The 25521-nt window shown below is 34.9% G+C and overlaps 1 protein-coding gene across 1 annotated transcript in view; it reads left to right on the plus strand.

Moving 5' to 3' along the window:
• Positions 1 to 25521, plus strand: part of EIF3E (eukaryotic translation initiation factor 3 subunit E) — a 53185-nt gene that overhangs the window by 26308 nt on the left and 1356 nt on the right. The window contains exons 7-10 of the mRNA XM_036741279.1: positions 585 to 709; positions 9609 to 9735; positions 11322 to 11423; positions 12782 to 12891. Of these exons, the coding sequence (XP_036597174.1) occupies positions 585 to 709; positions 9609 to 9735; positions 11322 to 11423; positions 12782 to 12891 (464 nt within the window). The remainder of the gene's footprint in view (positions 1 to 584; positions 710 to 9608; positions 9736 to 11321; positions 11424 to 12781; positions 12892 to 25521) is intronic.

The raw sequence follows: 25521 nt of genomic DNA on the forward strand, positions 1-25521 counted from the left end.
GGGATAATACAATTTTTGCTTTGCTTTTTTCCCCCCTTAAATGTCTCCTGGGAGGGTGTCCATGTTTTGCATTAATCTGATGAGGAAATGACTGGGCAAATAGCTGGAGTAGTGTTTGTTATACCAAATGTATAGTGCAGAATGTTAACTAGGTAAAAACTAGTATCTTGGCTGAAATTCAGTTTCATAACACTGCTGTTGCTAGTGTACTTTGTTGAGATATTGAGAGACACATACTTGCAGTATTAAATGCTTATTGAGTGGGTATACAGAAAAACCTATTTCGAGGAATGCTTATTACAGTTCTTACTTTGAAACTTTGGTCTAAAATATAGTATAGTTGTTTACTTTTATACATTATTACAAGATAATTAATGTACTTGAACCTCTTTGATGACCCCAGATTTTGAAACAACTGAAAACCATCATTCTGAATATTATATAGAATCTTATTGATTCCAGTGTATCCCTCTATTTCTTCTAAAACACATCCAGTATCTTTTTTTTTATTTGCCTTTTTTTCTCCTAAAAGTGAAGTATGAAACTTTTTTTCCCCAAATGTTCTTTCCTTTATATCTTCTCAGTCTGTCAGTTCTCCACTCCAGTCCCTTCAGCAGAGAACATGGCTGATTCATTGGTCTCTATTTGTATTCTTCAACCACCCCAAAGGTCGAGACAACATTATTGATCTCTTTCTTTACCAGCCACAGTAAGTAATTTTAACGTAAAGATTTGTTAACTTAATTTGTTTGTTTTTTAGTTTTTAAAAATTGTTTGAAGAAAGGGTTACTATTGATACCTTTTGTTACTCCATTTCTTACATTTCCTTCTGTAGCCCTTTTTCCTTCCTTTCCCTAAGAACTATCCCTTATGACAAAAAGATTTTTTTTAAGAGGAAAAAGAAAAAAATGCCAGAAAAAAAACCCATTTAGACATTTAAAAAAAATCTGACATTATTTGTGATGTGTTCTACATCTATAGACCCCAACTCAGGTATCTTCTTACACCTTTTCTTAGAAGCCAAGCTTGTGCTCTATGATTTCACAATATTCAGTTATGATTGCTTTCTGATTATTGTTCTTTTCCATTTAAATTGTTGTAATCATTGGGTATGTTGTTATCTTGGCTTTGATCTTTCTATTGCTCTGGTTCCTATAAGTTTTTCCATGTCTCTCAGTCATGGTTTCACATCGGGCACAGTTTTCCTGTTAGTGAAGGCACAAAATTTCTTTAATTTACGTACATCAATAAGTTTTTGCATATTCTGTGCCTTGCCAGGTAAAAGCAGTCTACAAAGAGACAAAAGCAGCCTGCAAGGAAGTTCCCCTGGGTTCATAGGGTCCATCTCTCTGAGAGCTTGCCTTATGAATTCTTTGCTCAAAGGGCCCACAGCTCCACAGCTGAGTCCTAGTTCAGTGTACCTGGAAGGAGAGTTACCTAAAACTGCCTCTATTTTACATTTTTTGGGAGGTTTGCAACAACCCCTGTTGGTGGTGTAGGAATATAAGGGTTTACTCAAGCCAGTCCAGTTCTGCTAGCATCTGGCCCATAATAACCATGCTTCTCTGTATTCATCATGTTAGACATTTCTTACAACACAATAACATTTCATTACATTCTTGTGCCACAATTTGTTTAGCCCATTCCCCGGTCTTTGGTCATTTTCTTTGTTATCTTGAACAGTGCTGCTATAAATATTTTGATGTATATAGAGCCTTTTTGTGGGGGTGAGGGATTCAAGTGATAACTCTTCTTCATGTGACAAGGTTTGTTTTTTTGACCTTTCCAAATTGAGAATAAGACTCTTAAAATGTACTGCAACAATTTAATATGGTACTTTGTATGTGGTTTGATTCCTCACCTCAATCCTTACCTCCTAAAATATGTAGCAACTGTTACGTTTATGAGATCCAAATGTCATTCTCTCACTTAATCCAAGTTGGCATTAGCATTTTTTGGATTAGATTTGTTCTTTTTTGAGCTATTGGGCAACTAGAGCCCTTGTAACTTATTTTATATAAACTTTTCATTTGTATTTGTATAGTTCATTATTAAAACCTAAATGCTGGACAGCTCTCCCTGTTAAATTTTGGTGGTTCAGATTGCTGTTTCATTTTGTCTAGACCTAAGGTTCTTAAACTTTTTTTTAATTATAGACCCTTTTGGCAGTCTGGTTGAGCCTGTGGACGCCTTCTCAGAATAATGTTTTTAATGAATAAAATACTATGTGTAGGATACTAAGGGAATCATTCTATTGAAATACAGCTTTCAAATTTATTTTGAAGTGTAGGGAGCCCAGATTGAGGAATCCCTGGGCTATTTGCACTCTTGATCTTCTAACTTACTACTTATTCCTCCTACCCAGCTTTATATTATCCACAATTTAGGAGGAGAATATTTCTTATGTTGCTTATTGCTATACTTGGCATGGTACTATACTATGCCAAGTATGGTTCCATACTTGGTAATTCTATTACTTTTAGAATTAAAAAAAAACTTGGCTATGTTAGAAACATGTGGGAAGCAAATTAACACATTTGACATTCATATGGTCTGAAGTTTAATGAAATTTATTTTAAAATTTTAGTTATAGTTTTGATTGTTGTTTGGCAAGAACATAAGCTGTATTTTTCTTGGTCGTACTTTGACACGCAAGGAAAGCTAAATTTTTTGGCTATAAAAACAAAAGTGAAACTGTTCTCTTCTTCAAGGAATTTATATATTACTGGAATATCCTATAGCAAATGATCACTTAAAAATTAATAGACAACCCACACTAATAGAGAAATGATCATTGAAGGAACCTAAGTACCTGCCTAGGAACAAAGTTTGATAGAAGTGATGAAATGCCGTATTTCAAAAGGTTTTTAAAGAATATATACATTGGCAGTGAAATTACAAGATGGTACACTTTTGAAGGTGTTCTGACAGTATAAAGTCTCAAAATGTGGGGGAAATATATTTGATTCAGTTATCCCATTATTAGGATCTATCTATCTCTGATAGAATTTTTTTTCAAAAGTGTATCACACCTTTGTCTTAAAAATGTTTTGTTAATATTTCATCTTAACATCAACCCTTTCCTGCTTCCCCTCCAGGTCAAACCCTCTCATCACAAATCAAAATAAGGAAGAAATCCAATAGACACGCTATGTGGCTACATGTACCCAATATTTTGCCATAGTAGTCTCCCACACCTCCCAGCTGTGAGGGAAGAGAGACATTTCATTGTCTCTTAACTAGAAATTTTCTTTTTTGTTTTTTCATTTATTTTTTATCACTAGCTCCTAGCAGTATCTGGCACACAGCTTAATAAGTTCTTGTTATGATGCTTAATAAACACTTGTTCATTGATTGATCATCACAACATCACTATGAAGTTGGTGCTATTTATTCCCATTTTATAGATAAGGAAATGGAAGCTCAGAGATACTGTATCTTGCCAAGATATATAATAGCATATAAATGCATTCATCCCATTCGAGATAATGTAACATTAAATAGGTAGTGTTTCAGTCAGGGTAGAATGGTGCAGGACTTGCACTAATAGCTTCTACTTTGTTCTTTCCTTTATATATCATGTTGCTTCATGAGGGCTACAAATCATTAGATAGGAAGTTGCTTCCCAACTGAAAATAGAAGTGTTGATTTGTCATTTATTAATTTCCTGCAAGACATTATTAGTTCATTTTTCAGTCGTGTCTGGCTCTTTGAGATGCCATTTGGGGTTTTCTTGACAGAGATACTAGTTTGCCATTTCCTTCTTCAGCTCATTTTACAGATGAGGAAACTGAGGCAAACAGGGGTAAGTGACTTGCCCAGGGTCACACAGCTAATAAGGGTCTGAAGATGAGTTTTCCTAAGGCAGACAGGGGTAAGTGACTTGCCCAGGGTCACATAGCTAATAAGGGTCTGAAGATGAGTTTTCCTGACTCCAGGCCCTTCACTCTCTCCACTGTGCCACTTAGGTGTTCTAGTTAGTTCATTGGAATCTGTTAAATGATAATAATTTTGAACAGTTATGAATATTTAACCAAGATTAGTGTGGCCAACTGCAGGGAAGAAAAAAATTAACAAATTCTTGATTTAGAATTCTACTTCTAAATGTACTTTTAGAGTGTCTCCTTCCAAATTATTTGTGGTAAAATGCATTTATACTTGAAAGACTTAAACAGATGCTTCATAGAGTTTTCACATTTTTAAAGTTTATGGTGGTTTTTTTTTTCCAGGCCTTAGCCTCCATTTCTTTTAACAGAAGCCTCATTTTCAAAATGAACACATTAGACAGAATTTTTAGTTTAGCAAATTGATGAGTATTGATTCTTTTTTTTTTTTGTACAACCTGGCACTGTGAACTTGGAGTTTTAAGATTGGAGCATATTAAATTGTAACATTTTCTGCCAAAGAATGGTATAGCATCTAAATCTCTTAGATGTTATAAAATATGGTATCATGCCATACAAATGATAGAAGAAAAAAGCAGAGCTCTGGGGAAATTTCCATAATGTGATATAAATTGCTATAGGAAAATATCAGAGTCAGGAAAGATCTAGAAAGAAGTGAACTGTTTATTCATGCTATAACTTTGAATGGGCTATTAATCTACAGTTTCTTCCTACTACAGGGCTAAATGGCATTTTATTTCCTTATTCATCAAATATTTCAGTTTGAATCATTTACTTCCATTTTTTTCCTATTCTCCAATTTTATACTGGACATAAATGTAAAACTAAGATTTTCTTTGTAAATAATTCCTCACAAAATTTTACTGGAATTTTATCTATTCCATAAACTGTGTGATGTGTTCACATATTCTGAAATTATCATTGCTCTATTTCAGTGAACATTTTTGGCTTCTAGGTAACTTCTAATTGATGTCAGAGATTTAATGGAGAAAGTGTTACATCTGTTCTATTTTTAATTTCTAATAGAACAACAATATAATTTAATATAGCCCAATATTTTAAATTGATAATTTAAAAAATTTAGAATAGTAGTTTTTTAACGTAAGACAAGAGAAAGATAATTTTCACATGTCCTTGAGGTGATACATAAAATGACAATGCAGCTTTAAGTTGGCTATGTCATATATTGACATCCTTGTGGCAGTTTGTTCTCCTTCTGAAATGGAAGTGATTTATGCATTTGAACACTTTAGAAACCTCTAAATGTAATGCAGTAACCAAGATGGAGGTATAAGGTACTAATGCAGCTAGCAATTAGAGGTGATACCATGTCACTAAATGTCATTATGAAAGAGAATACATTTGTAACACAATGCCATGGTTCCTCTTGTACTATGCCAATGGAAGAAAAAAAAAATTCAGATTTTAGTTAACAGATATATATTATTACTTTTTTTCTTCCCTGTAATTTATTTTGCATGAACTATACCACAACTGTACAGGATCATGCTAAATCCAAGTGGGCAACACTTGGTATTAGAAAATAATACCCAAACTCCTTAGCTTGGCATTAAAGCCTAATACCAAGGCAGAGTGATGTATCCTGGAAAGTGTCTTCAATTTGGTATTAGGAAAGTAGATTTAAATACTAACTATACTACTGCCTAGTTACATTCCCTTAAACAAGTCAGTTAACTGCTTTTGGCCTTATTTGCAAAATGTATATTGTACTACATTACCTCTAAGGGCTTTCCATTTCTAAGCCTAGGATCCTATAAAAGTCCTTTTCAAAAGTGATGAGTTGCCTCAGGATATAGTGGGTGCCCTATTAATGAATGCATGAATGATTGAGGAAAAGAATTTATTAAGTGCTTGCTCTGTGGCAAGCACTGTGCTTAGTGCTGGGGACAGGGACACAAAATTGAAAGTCTGCCCTCACGGTGCTTATATTCAGATGAGGAAGACAATATATGAGGAGGCATAAAGTGACTGAATGAAGAAGAGGCTACATGGTTCCAGAGAATGGAGAGTTGAATGGCTTAGCTTCTCCAAGAAATAGTTTTGGAGGTCCATTTTGAAAGCTGGCACAATAGCAAGCAGCAGAGAGGGAGATAGCTAGACAAAGAGGAGGTTGGAGGGTCCCTGATGAGTTCTGAGGCAAGTAGTTTAGCTCCTCCCAGGTATGGTTTTTCTGGTGGATCCAAAAGGGGCGTAAAGGGATGTAATGGAAAGGAATGTTGGAGCCAAGTTGTCAAAGGCTTCAAGTGCTAAGTACTTGAACATCTGTTCTATTTTTAATTTCTAATAAAACAACAATATAATTTAATATAGCCCAATATTTTAAATTGATAATTTTTAAAATTTAGAATAGTAGTTTTTTAATGTAAGACAAGAGAAAGATAATTTTCACATATCCTTGAGGTGATACGTAAAATGACAAGTACTAAGCAGTTTATATTTGATCCTAGAAGTAATAATGAAACCTTGGAGTTTACCGAGTAGGGAAATAACATGGTCAGACCTTTGTTAGGCCAATCAAATAATCAAGGTGATATTTCTTAGAAATAGACAAAATAATTCAATTTACTTGGAAGAACAGAAGATGTACAATCTCACGACAAAATGAAGGCACAGCATCACCAAACCTCAAACTATTTAAGATAGAGAAAGTTTCCTACGTAATTAGACTTCTTAGTACCCCATGGTTTGGCTATGAAGAGGTTTTACATGGCTTATTTGTTCTTCTGCCTCCTAGTATCATCTCAGACAGCCATTTTAGAAAGCCTAGCTTAGAGGCTGAAATTCTCTCTTCTTTTATTTGCTGTTTCCTGTTCCATAGTTCAACTAGTGCCCACAAGTTCTGTTCTCCATCGCATCCTATTTAACATTTTAATCAGTAATTTAAATGGTATTCTTGTGAAAATTGTGGATAATAAAACTGATATGTGATATTTAGGATGACAGATTCACTATCCTTTTTTTTTTTAAGGTCTTGACAGGTTAGGGTAATAGTTCAAATCAAACAGGATGAGATTTCATAGTGGTAAATGTAAACATCTTTACTTGAGTTCAAAAAGCCAACTGTACAAATACAGGATACTTAGTTGTGGCTAAATAACATTTTATTTGGAAAAGATCTGAGGACTTTGAGAAGTAGCATGATGTGACATAGAAAAATGCTAATGACTCTTTTGTCTACATTAATTAAAAAAACATAGTGTCTTGAGCAGAGGACAGCCAATAAATGTACTGTACCTCAGTCAAACCACATTTTGAGTGTTGTAAGTTTTGTATGCCATATTTCTGTAAAGACATAAGCTAGACTCTGCTAGAGTGTGTCCAGAGAAAGGTAACCAGGATAGTGTGGGAACTTGAACTCCTGGTATCTAAGGATCATTTCAGTAAACTACAAATATTTAGCCTAAAGAGGAAGGACTTGGGGGGGGGATGCACATGACAATAAATACAAGTATTTGAATGCTTGCCATGTGGAAGAAGGATTAGACTTGTTTTATATCACCATGGATAGCTGAACTTAGAACAATGGTTATAAGTTACAAAGAGGCAAGTTTTAGCTGAGTATAAAGAGAAACTTCCTAAAAATTAGAATTCTCAAAAATTTGAATGTGCCTCCTCAATAGTGAGTTCCCTGTCATGAGGGAGATCTGATGAAGACTAGGTGATCATTTGTCCAGGATTCTTGAGGGGGATAATTATTTATGTATTTGTTGGCCTAGATATCCTCTGAGGTTCCCTTCATTCACTGAGTGACTGATTTAATGAAATACATCTTCAACCACTCACCTAAAAGATAATTGTAGTTTAAGTGCATTCCATGCATGAAAGAAAAGCAATAGAATTACCCAAAGTTGGGAGCTATGGCGTGTCTTGTTTGAAGAGCAGCAAGGAGGCCATTGTCAGTGGATCATAGCATGAGGGATGGGGTGGGTGGCGTGTGTATGGTATAAGAAAACTGGGAAGGGGTAGAAGGGCAGACTTATGAAGGGCTTTGAATGCAAAACAGCATTCTGTATTTGTTTCTGTAACCACTGGAGTCTTTTGAGTGGAGCCCGGGGAGTAGGGCATGATCAGTCCTGGGCTTTTAGAATGATCACTTTGACATTTTGAATGGAGGATGAACTCGAGTGAGGAGAGACTTGTGGCAAGCAGACCAACCAACAGGCAATGGCAGTAGTTAGGGTTTAAGGCAATGAGAGCCTTGTGGGACTATACAGAAACCTCACACTGATTAGCTTTTTCTTTAAGAAGATAATCAAAAAGCCCTAATATAGTGAGCACTGAATGGATTCTCGAAAATGAAATTGGCTTTATCGTGACTAGATAACAATGTGGGACCTATTTTAGCATTAGCCATCTTTGTATAGCTGGATCATAAACTGGAGAAATCAAAGTTCACAGTAAATACCAAATGAGAAAGAAGATGATGGTGAGAGGAAGGCACTATGTGTGACCACAGTGGCTCTAGTCTGATCAGTTTTAAGTTGTCAGCTCTGAAATACAGAAATAGATTAAAAGGATGATGTTTAAGTATCACTTATTTATGAGAAAAGTTTACCCATTGAACACAGTCAGTACTTGGGAGTAGAATAAAGCAGAGCATTCTAATTGATTTTGCCAACAAAAAGTTAATTCTCCCTGCCATGCAGAGTGATGTGGTAACAGTAGATGATAGTGTCTTGAGTATAAGCTCATTTTATTTGCAAAACATTGGAAAGCCAGGTGACAGAAGATTTTGAACAGTATCACCTCACAAGAAAGACAAGGAATTGAGGAAAATAAGCTTGTTAAAAACATGGTTTGAGATTCAGCCAGATTATCTTGAGCATTTTATAAGTGAAAATAGCAAGACAGTAAATGGGTACAAAATGAAACAAATGTGCCAACTGAGTCTCTTTGGCGATGTAGTAAAACCATCATTTGTATTTTACCTCTCTACCTGATGTACAAGATGAAGAAGTGGTAATGGCATCTAAAAAGATACAGTTATCTTGACAGCCTGATACACTTATTACTTAGGAAACAATTGATTTTGCAGAACAAAATGTTACTTTGAGGTTCTGCATATGGACAAATTGTCCCATATATGCATCTGAGTCATAGATGTACTATAAGATTTTGTGACAAATCCAGTTACAAATAGCAATAAGTAAGAATCTCTGAGTCCTATACATGTAGCTATCAAGTCCCCTTCTAAAACTAGCTGTAGACTTCACAATACCTTCAAGAGTCATAATACCACCCAGGTTTAGGGTTCGTTCACCACTTCCCTTCCTGAGACAAAGGCCAGAAGATAAACAGAATTTGAGTATTGGAAGGGATCTCAATAGTCTATGTGGTAAAGTTTCAGTCACTCACATTGTAAGACACCCGAATCCTAAAACTTTACTTTGAATTGAGCTGAATATTGAACTGCCTTGACTTTGTACAGTTGGCATTGCTTTATACCCCTACCTCCCTGAAACTTATGTTTGTTCTATTTTAAATAGTTATTTTCAAATTACCTTTCTCCAAATAAAATTATATTAGTTATTCATACATAGTGCAATTTGGAATCCTAGGTCAGTGAAAACTTGCTATCTCTACAATATTATGTTTAATAAAGTCTTCATTAGTTTAATTTATATGGAATTATTTTATACTAGAGGATTGCATTCATTATTGAATTCTAAATTTCCTTTTTAGGTATCTTAATGCAATTCAAACTATGTGTCCACATATCCTCCGCTATTTGACTACTGCAGTCATAACAAACAAAGATGTTCGAAAACGAAGACAGGTTTTAAAAGACCTAGTCAAAGTTATTCAGCAGGTAAGAACAGATCTCTTGAGAAGTGGGGTTTTTTTAATGCTTCTATAATTTTTGTAAAGGGTCTGGGACAATAGATATAGGACTGTCCACAAAACAGTTGAAAATCAACCAGCGATCATTTGAATTCCTGCTACATGCCAGGAACTGTGCTACTTTATTTTAAAGTGAGACAGTAGCTGTCTTGAAGAAGCTTATATTTTACTGGGGTCATTTCATCATGTTCACAGGTAAATAAATACAAAATGTATTTGAAATAATAGCAGGGTACAAACAGTAAGAGTCAAGAAAGGGTTCTTGAAGGAAATAGCACTTTATATAAACTTTAAAAAGCCTGGGAAAAGGAGTGGAGATGAGAGATAGAATTTCATGAACAGGGAACAGCACAAAAGCCAGTTTGTCTGAAACAGTAAGAGGAATTAGTGTTTAGTCAACCTACAAAGATTATTTGGAGCCAGATTATGAAGAGGAGTGATACGCAATCAGACCTATTCTTTAGGAATAACAATTTGACGACTCTTGTGGAGAATGGATTGGAGAGACAAGATTCAGGAAAACCAGTTAAAAACTCATAATAATAATATTTGAGAGGTGATAAGGGCTAGCCTAGGGTGGCTGTGAGTTGTACATTAAGAGGATAACACTGACAAGGTGGCTTTGGGAAGTGAGTGATAATAGAGTTGAGTATGACACCTACATTGCAGACTTGAGAAACTGAAAGAATAGTGGTGCTCTCCACAGGAAGAGGGGTAGCAATAGGAATAAGTTTCAGGTAAGGCAGTGAATTCTCTTTGGACATGAGTGAATTTGAAATATCTGTGAAACATCTGCTTCAGTAGGCTGTTTGCAATGTATGACTGAAACTTAGAATAAAGATGAGGGCTAGCTGTATATGTAGATTTGGAAGTCATCTGGCTGTAAAGGATAGTTTAATTTGAGTCCTTGGGAGCTGATGACGTAATCGAGAGAGAAGAAGAGAGGGTCCAGTATAGACCCTGAGGTATGTCCTGTAGAGGTGTTTAATGAGATGACTATGGGGTAAGGAGGGTTACAATAGATGATGATTTTGCAAAGCACCCTGAGATCAGTCTTACAGCTAGGATGAAAGCCACAACAGATCAATATCTTGAGACCCATAGAGGAGAGCTTATCCGGGAGGAGATGGTAAATAGTGTGAGACACAGCTGAGAAATCAAAAAAGATTGAGGGCCAAGCTAAGGCTATTGGATGTTGACGTAAAGGGAATAATTGGTGATATTGGAAATAGCAGTTTCTGTTGAATCCTGAGGATAGAAGTCAGGTTATAAGGGAGTAAATTAGTGAATAGAAGACTAGAGTGAAAGAAGAGAATATAGACAGCTTTCTCTATGAGTTGGATGTAAAAAAGAAAGATCAAAGATAATGATTTGAGAATGGGAAAATCAAGGTTTATTTTAGGAATGAGGGAGATTCAGGTATATTTGTAGGCAGTAATGAAGGCCTTAATAAATTTGACCAGAATGAGTAATGGGAAGGGGAGAAAACAAGGGATGTTAAGTATTATGTTGAGATGTTTTTAAATCGATCTGATATTTCTTTGACTTTTACAGGAGTCCTACACATACAAAGATCCAATAACAGAGTTTGTTGAATGCTTGTATGTTAACTTTGACTTTGATGGTGCCCAGAAGAAGTTAAGAGAATGTGAATCAGTAAGTCTAAACTTTAACATGTAGTAACCAATTAGTCCATATTGAATATTTTCAGTGGGGTTGTATATTTTTTTTTTTTGGCAGGGCAATTGGGGTTAAGTGACTTGCCCAAGGTCACACAGCTAGTACATGTGTCAAGTATCTGAGGCCAGATTTGAACTCAGGTCCTCCTGACTCCAGGGCCAGTGCTCTACTCACTGCGCCACCTAGCTGCCCCAAGGGTTGTATATTTTTTAAATTATGATCATAGATACATTTTGATCAAGATTTCAAAAGTTGCCACTTTTTAAAGAAAACTGACAAAGACAATGAAAGCAACATGGTATAATGGGAAGAGTACTACAGTGAGGAACAAGGTGGCTTTGGGAAGTGAGTGACAATAGAGTTGAGTATGACACTCAACTAGTGGGCACTACCTTTGTCCTTGGGAAGTCACTTAGTATCCTTATACCTCAGTTTCCTCACCTGTGAAATTAGATATTGGACTAATTAGTTAGCCTTTTAGGCCCCAGATTTGGAAATATGCAGAATACTTAGGGCTTGAGGTGGTACTGAAGCAAGAATGAACTGGAGTTACTAGATTATGATTCCTAAAAATGAGATGATCTCTATAGATTAATGCATAGTCAAAATTCAAGCTTAAGTCCAGTGGGTCCATACGGTTTGGTTTTTCCCTGTCTACTAATAATATACTATATTGATATGAATGGTATGTTGTAAGCAATTTTTTAAATTCATAAAAAGTTTAATTTGTGTATTGTGGGTATATGGTTAAATATTAATACATGATTTTGGTGATCCTAGCTGGTTTTAGAACAAGGTCTAATTTTTCTGCAGAACATAATGATCTGAGTAGACTTTATCATACCATTACAAAGCCTTGTGTTGAGTTCTTTACTCTCCCCTCCTCCCTTTCCATTTTTCTAGCAGTACTACTGAGGTATGATATGTTTATACCAGTGATTCTCACGTTTTTTGGTCTCAGGACCCTGTTACACTTTAAAAACTTATCGAGGACCCCAATAACTTTTATTTTTGTATTCTATTTGTATTCTGTCGATTTTTACTGTATTAAAAATTACAGGGTTATTTATTATGAAAATAGTTTTGACCTCACAGACCCCCCTCCGAAGGGAAACTGCTAGTGTATACAGTTGGAGGTTTGAACAGACTTAGGAACCATATAGCTTTAGAGAATGTGAATTTTTATGAAGCTGAGAAAGAGCAGACTGAAGAATAGTGAGTAGAATCTGAAGAAAGGTAGGTGTGCATTATTTTAAGTAAATATGAAAGTATAATGCCTAAATATGAAGGGCTGTCAGTGTACTCATTTTCTTTTTATATTTTTGAACTGAAAGGTTCTTGTGAATGACTTTTTCCTGGTGGCTTGCCTTGAGGATTTCATTGAAAATGCTCGACTATTCATATTTGAGACTTTCTGTCGCATTCATCAGTGTATCAGCATAAGGTAGGCAAACCTTGGCTTATATTCTTTCATCTAAACATTCATTGAAACATCAGTCAACCAAAGAATATTTGTTAAGCTCCTACTGTGTGACCAGCACTGCACTAGATACAGGTACAAAGAGTGAAGTGATCCCTACTTGCAGTGAACCTATATGCTACTAAAGGACACAAGTACATATGAATTATATATAACATAAATATAAAGTGACTAAATGAAATATGTGTGTATATGTCTGTGTGTTTATATACATGTACATGTATCAGAATGTTTATGTCCTATAGAGATATGCATGTATATACGTGGGGGAGGTACTAGAAAGATTGGGAGTAGATTGTTTAGGGCTTTAAAAAATAAATAAGTTTATATTTTTATCGTAGGAACAATAGAAAGCCATTGGGTTTGATTGAACAGGGATTCATGTGATCATTTCTGGATGTAAGGAAAATTATGTATAGGATGTACTGGGATGGGAAGAGACTTGAAGCAGGGAGACCAATTTGGAGACTTGCAATAAATAAGAAGAGATGTGTTCTGGAACAAAGGTTTGTAGCTCTATGAGTAGAGAAAGATCAGATGTGAGAGATGGTGTGAAGATTAGAATGGCAAGACTTGGCAACTGATTGGATATGTGGTAGGTGGGAAAGTGAAGAGTAAGAGGATAATGCTGAGGTTGTGAACCTGAGACACTGGAAGGATAGTAATTCCTTCAGTAGAAATAGAGAAATTTGGAAGAAAGGAGGATTTTCTATTTATAATAAAACCTGAGAAATATAATTCCATTGTCTAGAGATGTATCTGCTGTCTCTTCCCCACCCTCCCACCCTCAAGGAGAAAGAGGGAAAGTGGCACAGTTCTGACATGTTTCTTGGAAAACATGAGTTCGACCCAATCTCCTGTAGATTCTGCTTGAGTTATACATGATTATTTATGCTCAGAATGATTGCCCTAAGTGTACTTCAAGGCCCTCTATTATTAAGAAAGCTTATGTGGTTAATTTGTTTTATATTTTTGAAATAAAGCGTGGGGTAATACATGTTAGATGTTTACTAATAAGAATAATACAAGATTTTTGTTCAGCTCTTTCAGTTCCAGTTAACCAGAATTTCATTTAACAAGATCACATTCTTCTGACATTCCAGTTATTAGTGCTTATTGTATTTTTCACATATGATTCATATAATTGACATTTCTGAATTTATCTTTTTGACAAAAAAGGTAGAAAGTTTGTATACACTAATTATGTTTCTCTTAAGTTTAAATAATTATGTATTTTTGCTGAAAGAATTGATGATTTACTGACAATATAGTGTAACATTTTAAACTATGTTTGAATATTTGGTAAATAATTGGTATTTCATTAGTATTTGAATACTAACTACTTCTCTCTGAGCCACAAAGTCCAATTCCTGTGCCTGTGCAGTCAAATGCTGCCATACTCAACTGCATTTTTATTTTTTTAGTTTTGACTTTAATATTTGCTGTCAGTCTGGCATATTTTTTATTATTTCCATAAGTATGACTTTCTTCCGTATAGACCTTTCGTATTTGCTTAACCAGTTCCCCATGTGACTGGCAGCACACATTAATTAAGGTGATTGTCTAAAGCTAGGGACATAGTCTCTGGCAATTGGACCTAAGTTTTTCTGGCTCATGTAGGGATTAAACTCAAGTCCTTAGTTTCACTCATTCTGTAGCCCACTGAATTAAATGGTGGCTAGTCTGCTTCTCTTGGCAGATGACTATGTGTACCTAATGTGATTTTTTTTGGCTGTGGAAGGAAACAATAGGTGTATCATTTCTAGAACTCTGGTGAATAACAAACTACTAAATTTTCCTTGCTATGGTTTTTTGTTTCTAAGACCTATAATGAAGGCCTTAAGGAAGAGCTTAAATTTTTGGCTTCTCCCCGGTGGAATTTTCTCCATTCCTGGCTAGCCTCCTGTCGTTTGGCTCTTCTCCTTGGATTGGAACTTCATCTCCTCTGTCCTTACCAGTGTTGAGGAAACTGTAGTTATATCCACCATGCTTTTGTCCTCTGTTCTGTGTTAAGATACCTATAATCAGAAAACCTAGGTACTGTTCTTACCTCCTCAATTTGCAGTATAATTTTAATCAAGTGACTTCATCTCCCTAGTGCTTAGTTTCTTCTTCTGTAAAATAGAGGTAATAAGGTCTACCTTGCTTTTTAACACCTCACAGGATGGTTGTGAGGCTCAAATGGGAATAATATATATGAAACAATTTTAAAAACTTGAAACCACGCTAACAAATGCAAGGTGATATTTCCCCCAATTTTAAAATATGTGTATATATGTTTGTACTGTTAATCAATTTTAACTTAGTAGTGGCATATCTTAATTTGAACCTTTTAAAAAAAGAATCATAGAACCTGAGCTGGAAGAGAAGCCCAAGCCTGTATGAAATATGAATCCTTTTCACTATATCCTTGTCAAGTGATCATTCAGCCTCTGCCTGAGTTAAACTATTTCATCTTTGTGTAGTTCTAATTGTTAGGATGGCAGCTAGGTGGCACAATGCATTGAGTTTCCAGGCCTGGAGTCATGATTCATCTTCCTGAGTTCAAATCCAACCTCACTTATTAGTTACGTGACTCTGGGCAAGTCACTCAACCTTGTTTGTCTCAGTTTCCTCATATGTAAAATGTGCTGGAGAAAGAAATGGCAAAGCACTCCAGCGTCTTTGCCAAGAAAACCCCAGATGGGATCAAGAAGAGTCAGAAACAACTAAACTGTTCTTAGAAAGTTCTTCCTTTGTGGGCAAGTAGTAAGAGCACTGAATTAGAATCTAGAAGACTTGGCTTTGAATTCTGGCTGTTTTTGACTGCCTTTTATTGTGTGTCTTTGAGCAAACCCTTACATTTCTCTGGGTAAAATGAGGGAGTTGGACTATACTATCTCAAAGGTCGCTGCCCTCATTATCTGCATTAGTGGCAGATGTTTGAAGATTGAAGCCTGTATCCTTCCCAAATTATGTTCATGGAATTATGGCCCCCTAGTGGCAAGGTATATGAGGAAGAAAGATGAAGTGAAGTGATTATGGTGTTGAGCTGTTGTTTGGACAAACTTATGTTGTAGAGACAGCATGTATTATTTCCCATGAGAATGGTAATGGGGTTCCAGAATGCAGTTTTTGTGAGGAGGCTGTCAGGGTACTAATTCCATGACTGCCCTCATTTTCTTTTTTTTTTTTTTTTTTTAATTTTAAGTCTGGTTTAAAAATGTAATAGGAAATATTATTAAGACTTCCCTGTGACTTCTTAATTGTAACAAAACCTCTTTTTGGAGGTCCCCAATAATTTGGAAATGTAGTGATCTCTTAGAGGTTAAAATTCATCTTTGTGCTATGAAATAAAATTAAGTAGTTTTAGAAAAGAACTGTTTAATTTTCTTGATAATAGAACTATTTAGTTTTCTAGTTGTCCCATATGCTTTGATACACTAATGCACTTTAGGTAAAGTTTGTGACATAAGGACTAGATTGTATCTCTTTTTCAAGGAGAAAATATAAAGATATACACTATCAAAATTGGAGGGCATTGATAACCATTTGAAAGTAGTAAAGATATACCTAAAATTAAGGTAATTGGGACTTTTTAGGGCCCTAGCAGTGAGAAATAGTGAAGGGTGCTGGCATCACACAGTGGAGAAGATTTGGGCTTAAGTCTCAACTCATAATGATATGCTTCTGGACAAATCACTTAACCTCAGATTGTTCCAGGCAACATTCTCAAGAGTAAGTCACAGGATTGGTGCTAATTGCATTGATCTAGGGAGTTCTTTGCGCTGTATTTCCTTACACAGAAGACCAAAGTCTGGACCCAAATAAAAATAATCCTAGGCTTGTTTTATTTCATTCCTCAAACATTTAAAAAGCTAAATTTCTTCTTTCTCAGCGACAGGAGTATGAAATATTAATATCTCATCCTTATATATACAAGTTAAAATCAAGAAATTGGGTTTCAAGTGACTTTCTGTTGTCAGATAGCTCAATAAGTGTTGGAATAGGATTCAAAATCAGATCTTCTAAGTCTGTTATTCTGTTGTCAGTGTTGCTTGTCTGGGATTGTTGCTCTTTACCTCAGCCTGTGGAGAGGGAAAATAGTCAAGTAAATACTGTGCAAAATGTGACATTTAAACAAAGATTATTGAAGAATACTTTGCTAGGTGCTATAGGAAATATGATGTCTAGATGGGACAGGACATGCTTTTCATGTTCTTCACATAGCTTATCATTATAAAGTGACCAAATTATATTTCTTTCCAAATCTTTTAATTTCTACTATATTAACCTTTTCCCATAGTTCACATTAGTCCACTTAAATTAATTTGTAGAAAGGCATAAGGAAGAATTTCTCTTCCCTTCCTCCCTCTTCCAAGTGTAGATTATGTGTTATATCACTCTAAAGCCCAGTGGTAATTTATTAAGCATTATTTTCCACTTGAAGTTTGACATATAAGCTGAATTAGCATATTTCTTCACTATATGTCTATGAACACATGTATGACAGTCATATCTTTGGAAAAGTGCATATTTAGAATATTTTTGATTAGTTTATGTACAACCTGTATATTGGTAGGATAAGATTTAAATCAATTTACCTCTAAAGTGTATAACATATGCCAGAAAAGATCATTGTGGTGAATAGTATTAAATTTAATATAGCTTAATAGTTCAGCAGATACTGGTGTGCGTGTCTGATATGTAAAGGCTGTTCTAAACTAATACTTGGAACAGTTTTTATTTGTAGATGACAATACAAAAGTGATATTTTAAATGTTTATCGTAAACATACTTGAGTATACATTGATAGTGAATAGTCTCTTTTTTTCCCTTAAAAGAGGTATAATTGTCAAATCCTTTTGTATTTTAAGTTTTAAATTTACTGTGTTTTGCCTATTTTAAGTGATATTTAGATTGTCTTTCTGTTGTATTCCTTAATTGTCCTATATACAAATTAAATTTGGTAATTTGGAGTAAATTTGGATTTCAGCAGACATTTGTTAAGTAGCTTTTGTGTGCAGAGTCCTGAAGATGAAACTCATACTAACAGTGCTAGTAAAATATTCAAAAGCATTTCTAGATGAAGATAAAATACCATTGAAGATCTTAATTATGTTAAATTGCCTTTTTGGTTTCTGAGATAATGGAGAATCCATCAAGAGCTTTTTTTCTTGTCCCACAAAGCATGCATGTTTCAGCATTTGTCTGTGTTTCTTACTTTTTGTTTCTTCACCTTCAGTTTTATGTTGGGACATCTCATTTATCTTTTGTTATGTTGTTCCCCAAAAGAGGACTTTAGGTTTCTCTTTTAAATTGCCTCAATCACTGTTAACAGTATTTGATGTAATCGAGAGTCTCTAGTTTCCAAACTGTATTGTCTAAGTCCCTTAGTGGTACCATAGGTGAAATAAAGTACTTTTCATGGATGAGATAGAGAAAGCCAAATTGTTTCAGAAATGATAACTATTAAATGCAGCATGTTGAGCCATTTTATTAGGTGCCAAACCTTCCAAGCTTTCCATTTGTCAAACTTATCTTTTCAGGGGGAAACATTTACGTAATTTTATCTTTTATTTATTGTTTTTCCCTACTTACTAACCTGCAGGTTGTAGGCCAGGGTTACATAAGTATACATAGAAAAACAAATCCTCTGAGAATTGATAATCAGCTCCCTTCCATTTTTCATGTATTGGGTTTTCTTAAATCAAACCCATCTGTACTCATAACTTGCCTGAAAGTCCCAGTAACAGTTTTGTTTTAAGCTTGAAGAAGTAATTTCTTCAAATAAATTAAGCTAATGTGAAGGTGTTTTGCAACTTTTTTGACTGCACAGAACTTACGGTTTCTATAGATGTTGATTTAAAAGTAGCTTGTTAATAGCCATCTTTTGTGGTTGCTGATCAAGATAGCTATTAAATCTTAAATACGTATTTTAAAATTTATGAACACTTTTCAGAATGCTTAATATAACACATTTCTAGACAAGGTTGCAATTTTAGTGTAATCTGACTGGAAGTTTAAGAGTCTGGGATGAATTAGATGTTTTTGGCAGGCATTCTGTATTTAGATACATTTTCTGCTGCATTTTAGCTATTGGTAAACTGAACATAAATGTTTATAATTAAATCCTATTTCATCAAAACTAAGTGAAATGTTGGCATTCCTCCATGTTCGTTATCTTTTCATTTCATTGAAACTAAAAGTTTAAAGAAATTCTTCCAAACTTTAGCTTAGCATATAGATTATTTTGTCCCTTTTAAAATGAATATATTCAGTCACAGTACTACTACTCTTCTTTTTCAGTGTCACCATCAGTACAACTTCAGAAGTCATCTTAAATTTTAGAATAGTCCTTTACAAGTGCTATAAGCAAGATTTTAAAGCATGAATTAGGATAAGTTCTTTCCTATTTTTCCCTTTATTAAGCGTTTTGAATTTGGTGTGAGTGGGAGAATATTTTCTGACAACACTACAGTATTTTTGTTTTACATTTCCTTAGTGTGAGTGTACTAAGATCATAAGATTAAGAACATTCAGATTTATATCTTTGTGCTAAATCCAGTGTTTACACCACTATATCACTTTCCTAGCTTTAAAGATTTAATTCTTAGAATTTAAATTTTACCTCTGTTCATGGCAAGTAGGAGTCTTATTTGGTAGCTAGACAACTAGTTGGAGAGTGCAGTGCTCATAAAAATGGCAGAAGTAGTGAGACCTTCACAGAATCAGCAGTAGACAAAAATGCAAAAGAATTGTTTTAGTCCCAGCTCTGCCATTAATTTCTTGTATAACCTTAAATAAGCTCTTTGGGTCTATTTCCTCTTTATAAAAAGAGATTATAATACTTAGCTCACAAGGTTGTAGAGTTCAAGTGAGATAATGTATATTATTAAAGTTCTTTGAAAGGGATAAATCATATAAATGTAAGACATCTTATTTTTTTCAAGAATCTGTCTTGCTTCCCACCATATTCTTCCTTGGTTACTCATGGCTGTAGTATTTTATTCTGTTCTAAACTTTATTTATTAGGAAGAACCTAGGCAATGGAATATATCCAGAGAAAGGTGAGAAGTTTACCAGAAACTCTGCTATACACAGGTTGACAGAACTAGGGACTTGCTGGGGGGCAGGAAGGAGGGGGGATAGAAAGATAGCTTTGTAATTTGAAGGAGCCTCAGAAGGGATTACTAGATTTATTTTGCTTAGCCACAGAGGACAAAACTAGTACTAACTGGTAGAATTTATAAGTAGTTAGCAGATTTGCTTTACAAAGAAAATTTACCACCAATATATTGAGAGTTCCTCATCACCAGAAATCTTCAAGTGAAGGCTAAATGAACATTGGTTAAGGGAAATGCAGAAGGATTTGTATATAGGAATTCCTTAATTTATGCTTTGATATCAGTTGAGCTGGGAATCATTTCTAACTCTTATGTCCATAGGATATTGTCCATAGGATCACAGAATATTAGAACTGCAAGATGGTTTTTAAAAGTCACCTATTTAACCCCTTTTATTTTACAGATTTAGAAACTCAAACTTTAGGTAGCTTGGTTAAAAGACATGATCAGTAAGTTGCAGAACTACTACTCACATTAAGATCTTGTGACTGCAGATCCAGTGTCTGTTCTACTATAGCAAATTCTATCCCCTTCCCTTCTTAAGAATGTTATGCCACATGGTTCTCATTCTACTCAGAACAGATTATTTTCTTAAAAATAGATTATTTCCCAATTACATGTTTAAAAAAAAACCTCTTAACATTAATTTTTTGATTTTTGAGTTTCAAATTGCTATCTACCCCTCCCCCACCCATTGAGGAGGCAAGCAGTATGATATTGATTATACATATGAAATCATGCAAAACATTTCCATATAGCCTTGTTGCAAAAGAACACACAACCCAAAAAAAGCAAGAAAAAATGTTTTTAAGTATGCTTCAGTTTGCAGTTTATCAGTTCTCTCTCTAGAGAGAGATACCATTTTTCATCATGGGTCCTTTGGAATTAACCTTGAATCATTGCCTTGATCAGAGTAACTAAGTCTTTTCACAGTTGATCATCCTTATAGTATTGCTGTTGCTGTGTACAATGTTCTCCTGGTTCTGCTCATTTCACTTTGCATCAGTTCATAGAAGTCTACCCAGGGGCAGCTAGGTAGTGCAGTGAGTAGAGCACTGGCCCTAGAGTCAGGAGGACCTGAGTTCAAATCCGGCCTCAGACACTTGACACATGTACTAGCTGTGTGACCTTGGACAGGTCACTTAACCCCAATTGCTCTGCCAAAAAAAAAAAAGATGTCTACCCAGTTTTTCTAAAAACCATTCTGTTTGTTATTTCTTATAATATAGTAGTATTCCATCACATTCATATGCCATAACTTGTCCAGCCATTCTGCAATTGATGAGCATTCTCTCCATTTCCAATTCTTTGCCACCACAAAAAGAGCTATTATAAGTAGTTTTGTACAAATATGTTTTTTTCCCTTTCCTTTGGTATACAGATCTTAGTAGTGGTATTACTGGGTCAAAGGGTATACACAGTTTTATAGTTCTTTGGGCATAGTTCCAAATTGTTTTCCAGAATGATTGGATTAGTTCACAACTCTACCAACACAACATTAGTTTCCCAGTTTGTCATTTTCATTTTTTGTCATTTTAGCCAGTGTGACAGATGTGAGGTAGTATTAATTTGTTTTTCTCTCATCAGTGGTGGTAACATAGAGCTAAAAATAGAAAATCTTAACACTTGGGTTCAAAAATCACTTATACAAGCTTGTAGCTGAAATGTGGATAGATTTCTAGTTCATGTGGAAAGGATCTGGAAGTCTCAGTGGACTGAAAATTCTATATTAAATCAGCTGTATGACAGCAGCTAAAACAAGATCCATGGGAATTAGAAATAGGTGTCAGAATGAAGAAAATTAAAGTCTTGTTACACCTCTGCCTTTGAAATAAAGAGCCATTTTTTTAGCCAAAATATTTTCCTAGTGATATTGTATGACTGGTAATAGAATACCAATCTGAAGATGAGAGTCACCCAGATACCAAGAGAGATATATGGTAAACATGACTAAGTCCAATATATTACTAACCAAAAATCATACTAGCACTAAGGAGTAAATGATGTCATCAGAGAGGTTTGACCAGAGAGGGTAAGCTAGCCATGGAGCATTAGCAAGGGATAACCAGGAAACAGCTTGTTTTACATCACTGTTATACATAAAATGTCAAATTCTAGAGATGGATTAGCCACCCATGAAGGATTTTACAGGAGAGCATGGATAGGTTTAGTGCGTGTTCTTTGTTGAAGGAAGACCTCACACCCATAAAATTGATCCATTGAACTAAAAGGCATATTTCAAAATGTCAGAGCCTATTTCCTCCCCAATCAAACTGTGTAGAATTGTATCTGTGACTGTCTTAAGAGGGGCATTAAAAATGCAGCATGTTTAAGATGAATACAGCAAGGATGATTAGCAAAACAAAAATTAGCCTAACAGGATCTGGGAAGCAGTGTGTATGTGTAATAGAAGAAACATACATTTTAGAATTTTAGACTTCTGAAATCTGGGTTTTTAAACTGTGACTCTAATGATGCCTTATTTTTCCTGGACAAGTCACTTAGTTTGTTCTCTATAAATGGGAAGAATATACTACTCACCTCGCAGGATTGTTATAAAACACTTTGTGTGTGAGCATGCATGTGCCACATGTATGCATGCATATTGCTTGAAGAAACAAGGGACATTTTCCCTAAAAGAATAAAAGACTTAGTGGGAGGTGTGGTAGCTGTCTTTAGACATTTAGAGGATTGTCAAATTGAAGGACACACTTGATTTGTTCTGAGAGACCAAAATCGGAAACGGTGGTTGGAAGTTAAAGAGAAACAGATTTTGGAAAGCTTAACAACTAGAGCTGTCCTGAAGAAGAATGAGCTGCCTCCTCATGTAGAAAGACCTGCCTACCAGTATATCCATCTTTCAGGGTAGAGGAGAGTTCTTTGTTTGTGCTGGATAACCTCTGAGGTCCCTTTCAACTCTTAAGATTCTATAATTCTGTGAAATTAAGTGCTCCTATGAACAACTCTCTTTGTTCTTTCCCTTGTATGTGTAAATCCAGATTGTTAGATCTTCATTAGAGATTGAGAAGAAACATTCATTAGCCTCTAATTCAGACTTCAGTTACTTATCTTCTTTAAGTTTGGTATTCCAGAACTAGGCACAGAAAACAGGTTGTCTGACCTTTGCAGAGTATAAATAACTCCCTGCATTATTTTCTTAAAGGTAATTTGCTTATTTTGTCTTTAAAAATTAGCATTGTCACTAAATTCTGATCATTATTGACTAACATAGTAAAATTTTAGTCTGTGCTTTATAAGTTAAGGAGAGTGGGTTCATGTTTATTTTTAAAATCTAAAAATATTTTGACAAATAAAACAGCAGTAAATTAATATTTCATTTTAAGACATATCCTTTACAATAAATTATTATACTGCTTAGTTATTTTAAGTCCCTCTACTAGTAATTAAATAATATGGTTAGATATTTAGATGGATTCTTTTTTTAAAAAAATATAGACATTATTATATCAAAGGCTTTATTGTGCTATGCTATCATTTTGTATACCATATATACACGAGTGCTGACTGTTTTCAGAATTGTTTCCCATTTCTTGGAAAGCAGACAATAAATTACCTTATGAATATTGGATTAATATAATGTTTTGTCTACTTTATCACATTTGCACTAGCCTGATTGATTTTTAAGACTTGAAATTTATTTTTTAAGGGAAATAATATATTTTGACATATAGTGGTAAAATGATGTTAGTTGTTTGGTGGTATTGTTGCAACTTGACTTAGTTTAGGCACTTCAGGTAAAAACCCCAGACATTTGCCTTGTCTGGAAGCTGATAGGAGATTGAGATTTATAAGTCTTAAAAATAAGCCAACCGGCAGCAGGAAATGCAAGGAGTTTATTGGAAAACCACAGGAAACACCAGCTGCAGGAATTGTGCCCAGACAGAAGAATGCCTATTTGTTTAAGTAAAATGACACATTTCCCTGTTTTGGTGGCTTTTTAAAGGGAGACGGAGTTTAGCTAAAGAGAGATTGTGAGAATTAAGTGGAAATATATCTTCACATCCATGAGAATTAATTGTCACAAATTGGTCACTGTAACATGATTTCTTAGCTATGTTTTCAGTAAAACTAAACATAAAAAATAAGAGGGACATAAATGATATATCCAAGAGAATTTTATGGTTGAATTAACCACTTCTGGAAGTGGATTTTAAATTTAAGCAGCTTTCAAGGAAAACTTTAAAGTGATGATCCCTTAAATTTATTTTGTTTTTCTATGCGACTTAACTGTTTTCCGACTTTGCTTTGATTTTGCATGTTGAATGAATCTTGTAATATTTAGTACCTTATAAATATTCTCCACTAAAGTCTTACTAAAGTCTTTCTTCATCATAATGCAGAGGTAATGATCCTGTGTTCTTAAAGGCTGTGTCAGTGAAGCCTATAACTCTGGCAGGTCCTTATACTTCAGTGGATACTCTTTCACCTGTTACAGATTACAACCCCATATGCATCTTTGCAATGTGTCTGTCCCTTGTCTATGTCCACCTAGAAATCAAGAACTTTAGAAGAGCCATTTAATATGCAGGGACGGGGAGTGGGTCATAGATTTTACATGACTTAGATAACACTTTGATTTGAGACATTACTGTTTGTAATTAAACCATGGAGTCTCAGGATGCTTACCTTTATTACACACTTAACACTGTCGTCTTTGTAGACTGACTGCATTTGCTGGACATACGCTGACATGTCTAGTATCATGCATTCACCTTTCAGGCCTGGTGCCTACTTCCTTACTTTACTATTATCTTATTAACCATTTTACTATTCATGTGTGGAAAAAGCAATATGCACTAATACTCCTAGGCTTTATCCAACTAGAAAGCTGTATATACAGTAAAGTCTATACACAGGGACATTGGTATTGATCATGGTTCAGTATGATTACTGACAAAGGCTAACCCCATTACAGCAGTTTGTATTGTGGTACAAAATGAAATAATCACCAGATCATGATGTTTCTCATTTTTAAAACATTTTAGTAAATGGATTTTTAGAGGCATTTGCATTTCACTGAGAAATATCCCCACTTTTTCCATAAATCTAAGCAGCAAACAGTTACTAAATCCCTCTGGTACAGTGGAAAGAGTTGCTGACTTGGGTGGCATGGGACCTGAACTTAAGGCTGATTCCATCTCTTGTGTGTCCTTGGGCAACTCACTTGGCCTCTTTGGACCTCAGTTTCCCTATCTGTAAAATAAGAGGGTTGGACTGGAGGATCTTCTGGTATTTATCCCAGTTTCAAATCTGTGATCCTATTTTCCCTGCCCTTAGGTAAGGAGCTTGCAAAATGACACATGTTCATAAATAACTGAGAGAAGAAGGCTAGTGTGTGGTGTTATTTTAGTGGTATAGACAGTGAATCCAGAGTGATTTCAATTATATTCAACAGGGAAGGCTTACAAGTAACTTACCAATAGCCAATTGTAACAAAACAAAAATGTGGTTGGAATTTAGCATTACG

Source organism: Trichosurus vulpecula, chromosome 1, assembly GCF_011100635.1.
Source record: "Trichosurus vulpecula isolate mTriVul1 chromosome 1, mTriVul1.pri, whole genome shotgun sequence".
Taxonomy (NCBI): Eukaryota; Metazoa; Chordata; class Mammalia; order Diprotodontia; family Phalangeridae; genus Trichosurus; species Trichosurus vulpecula.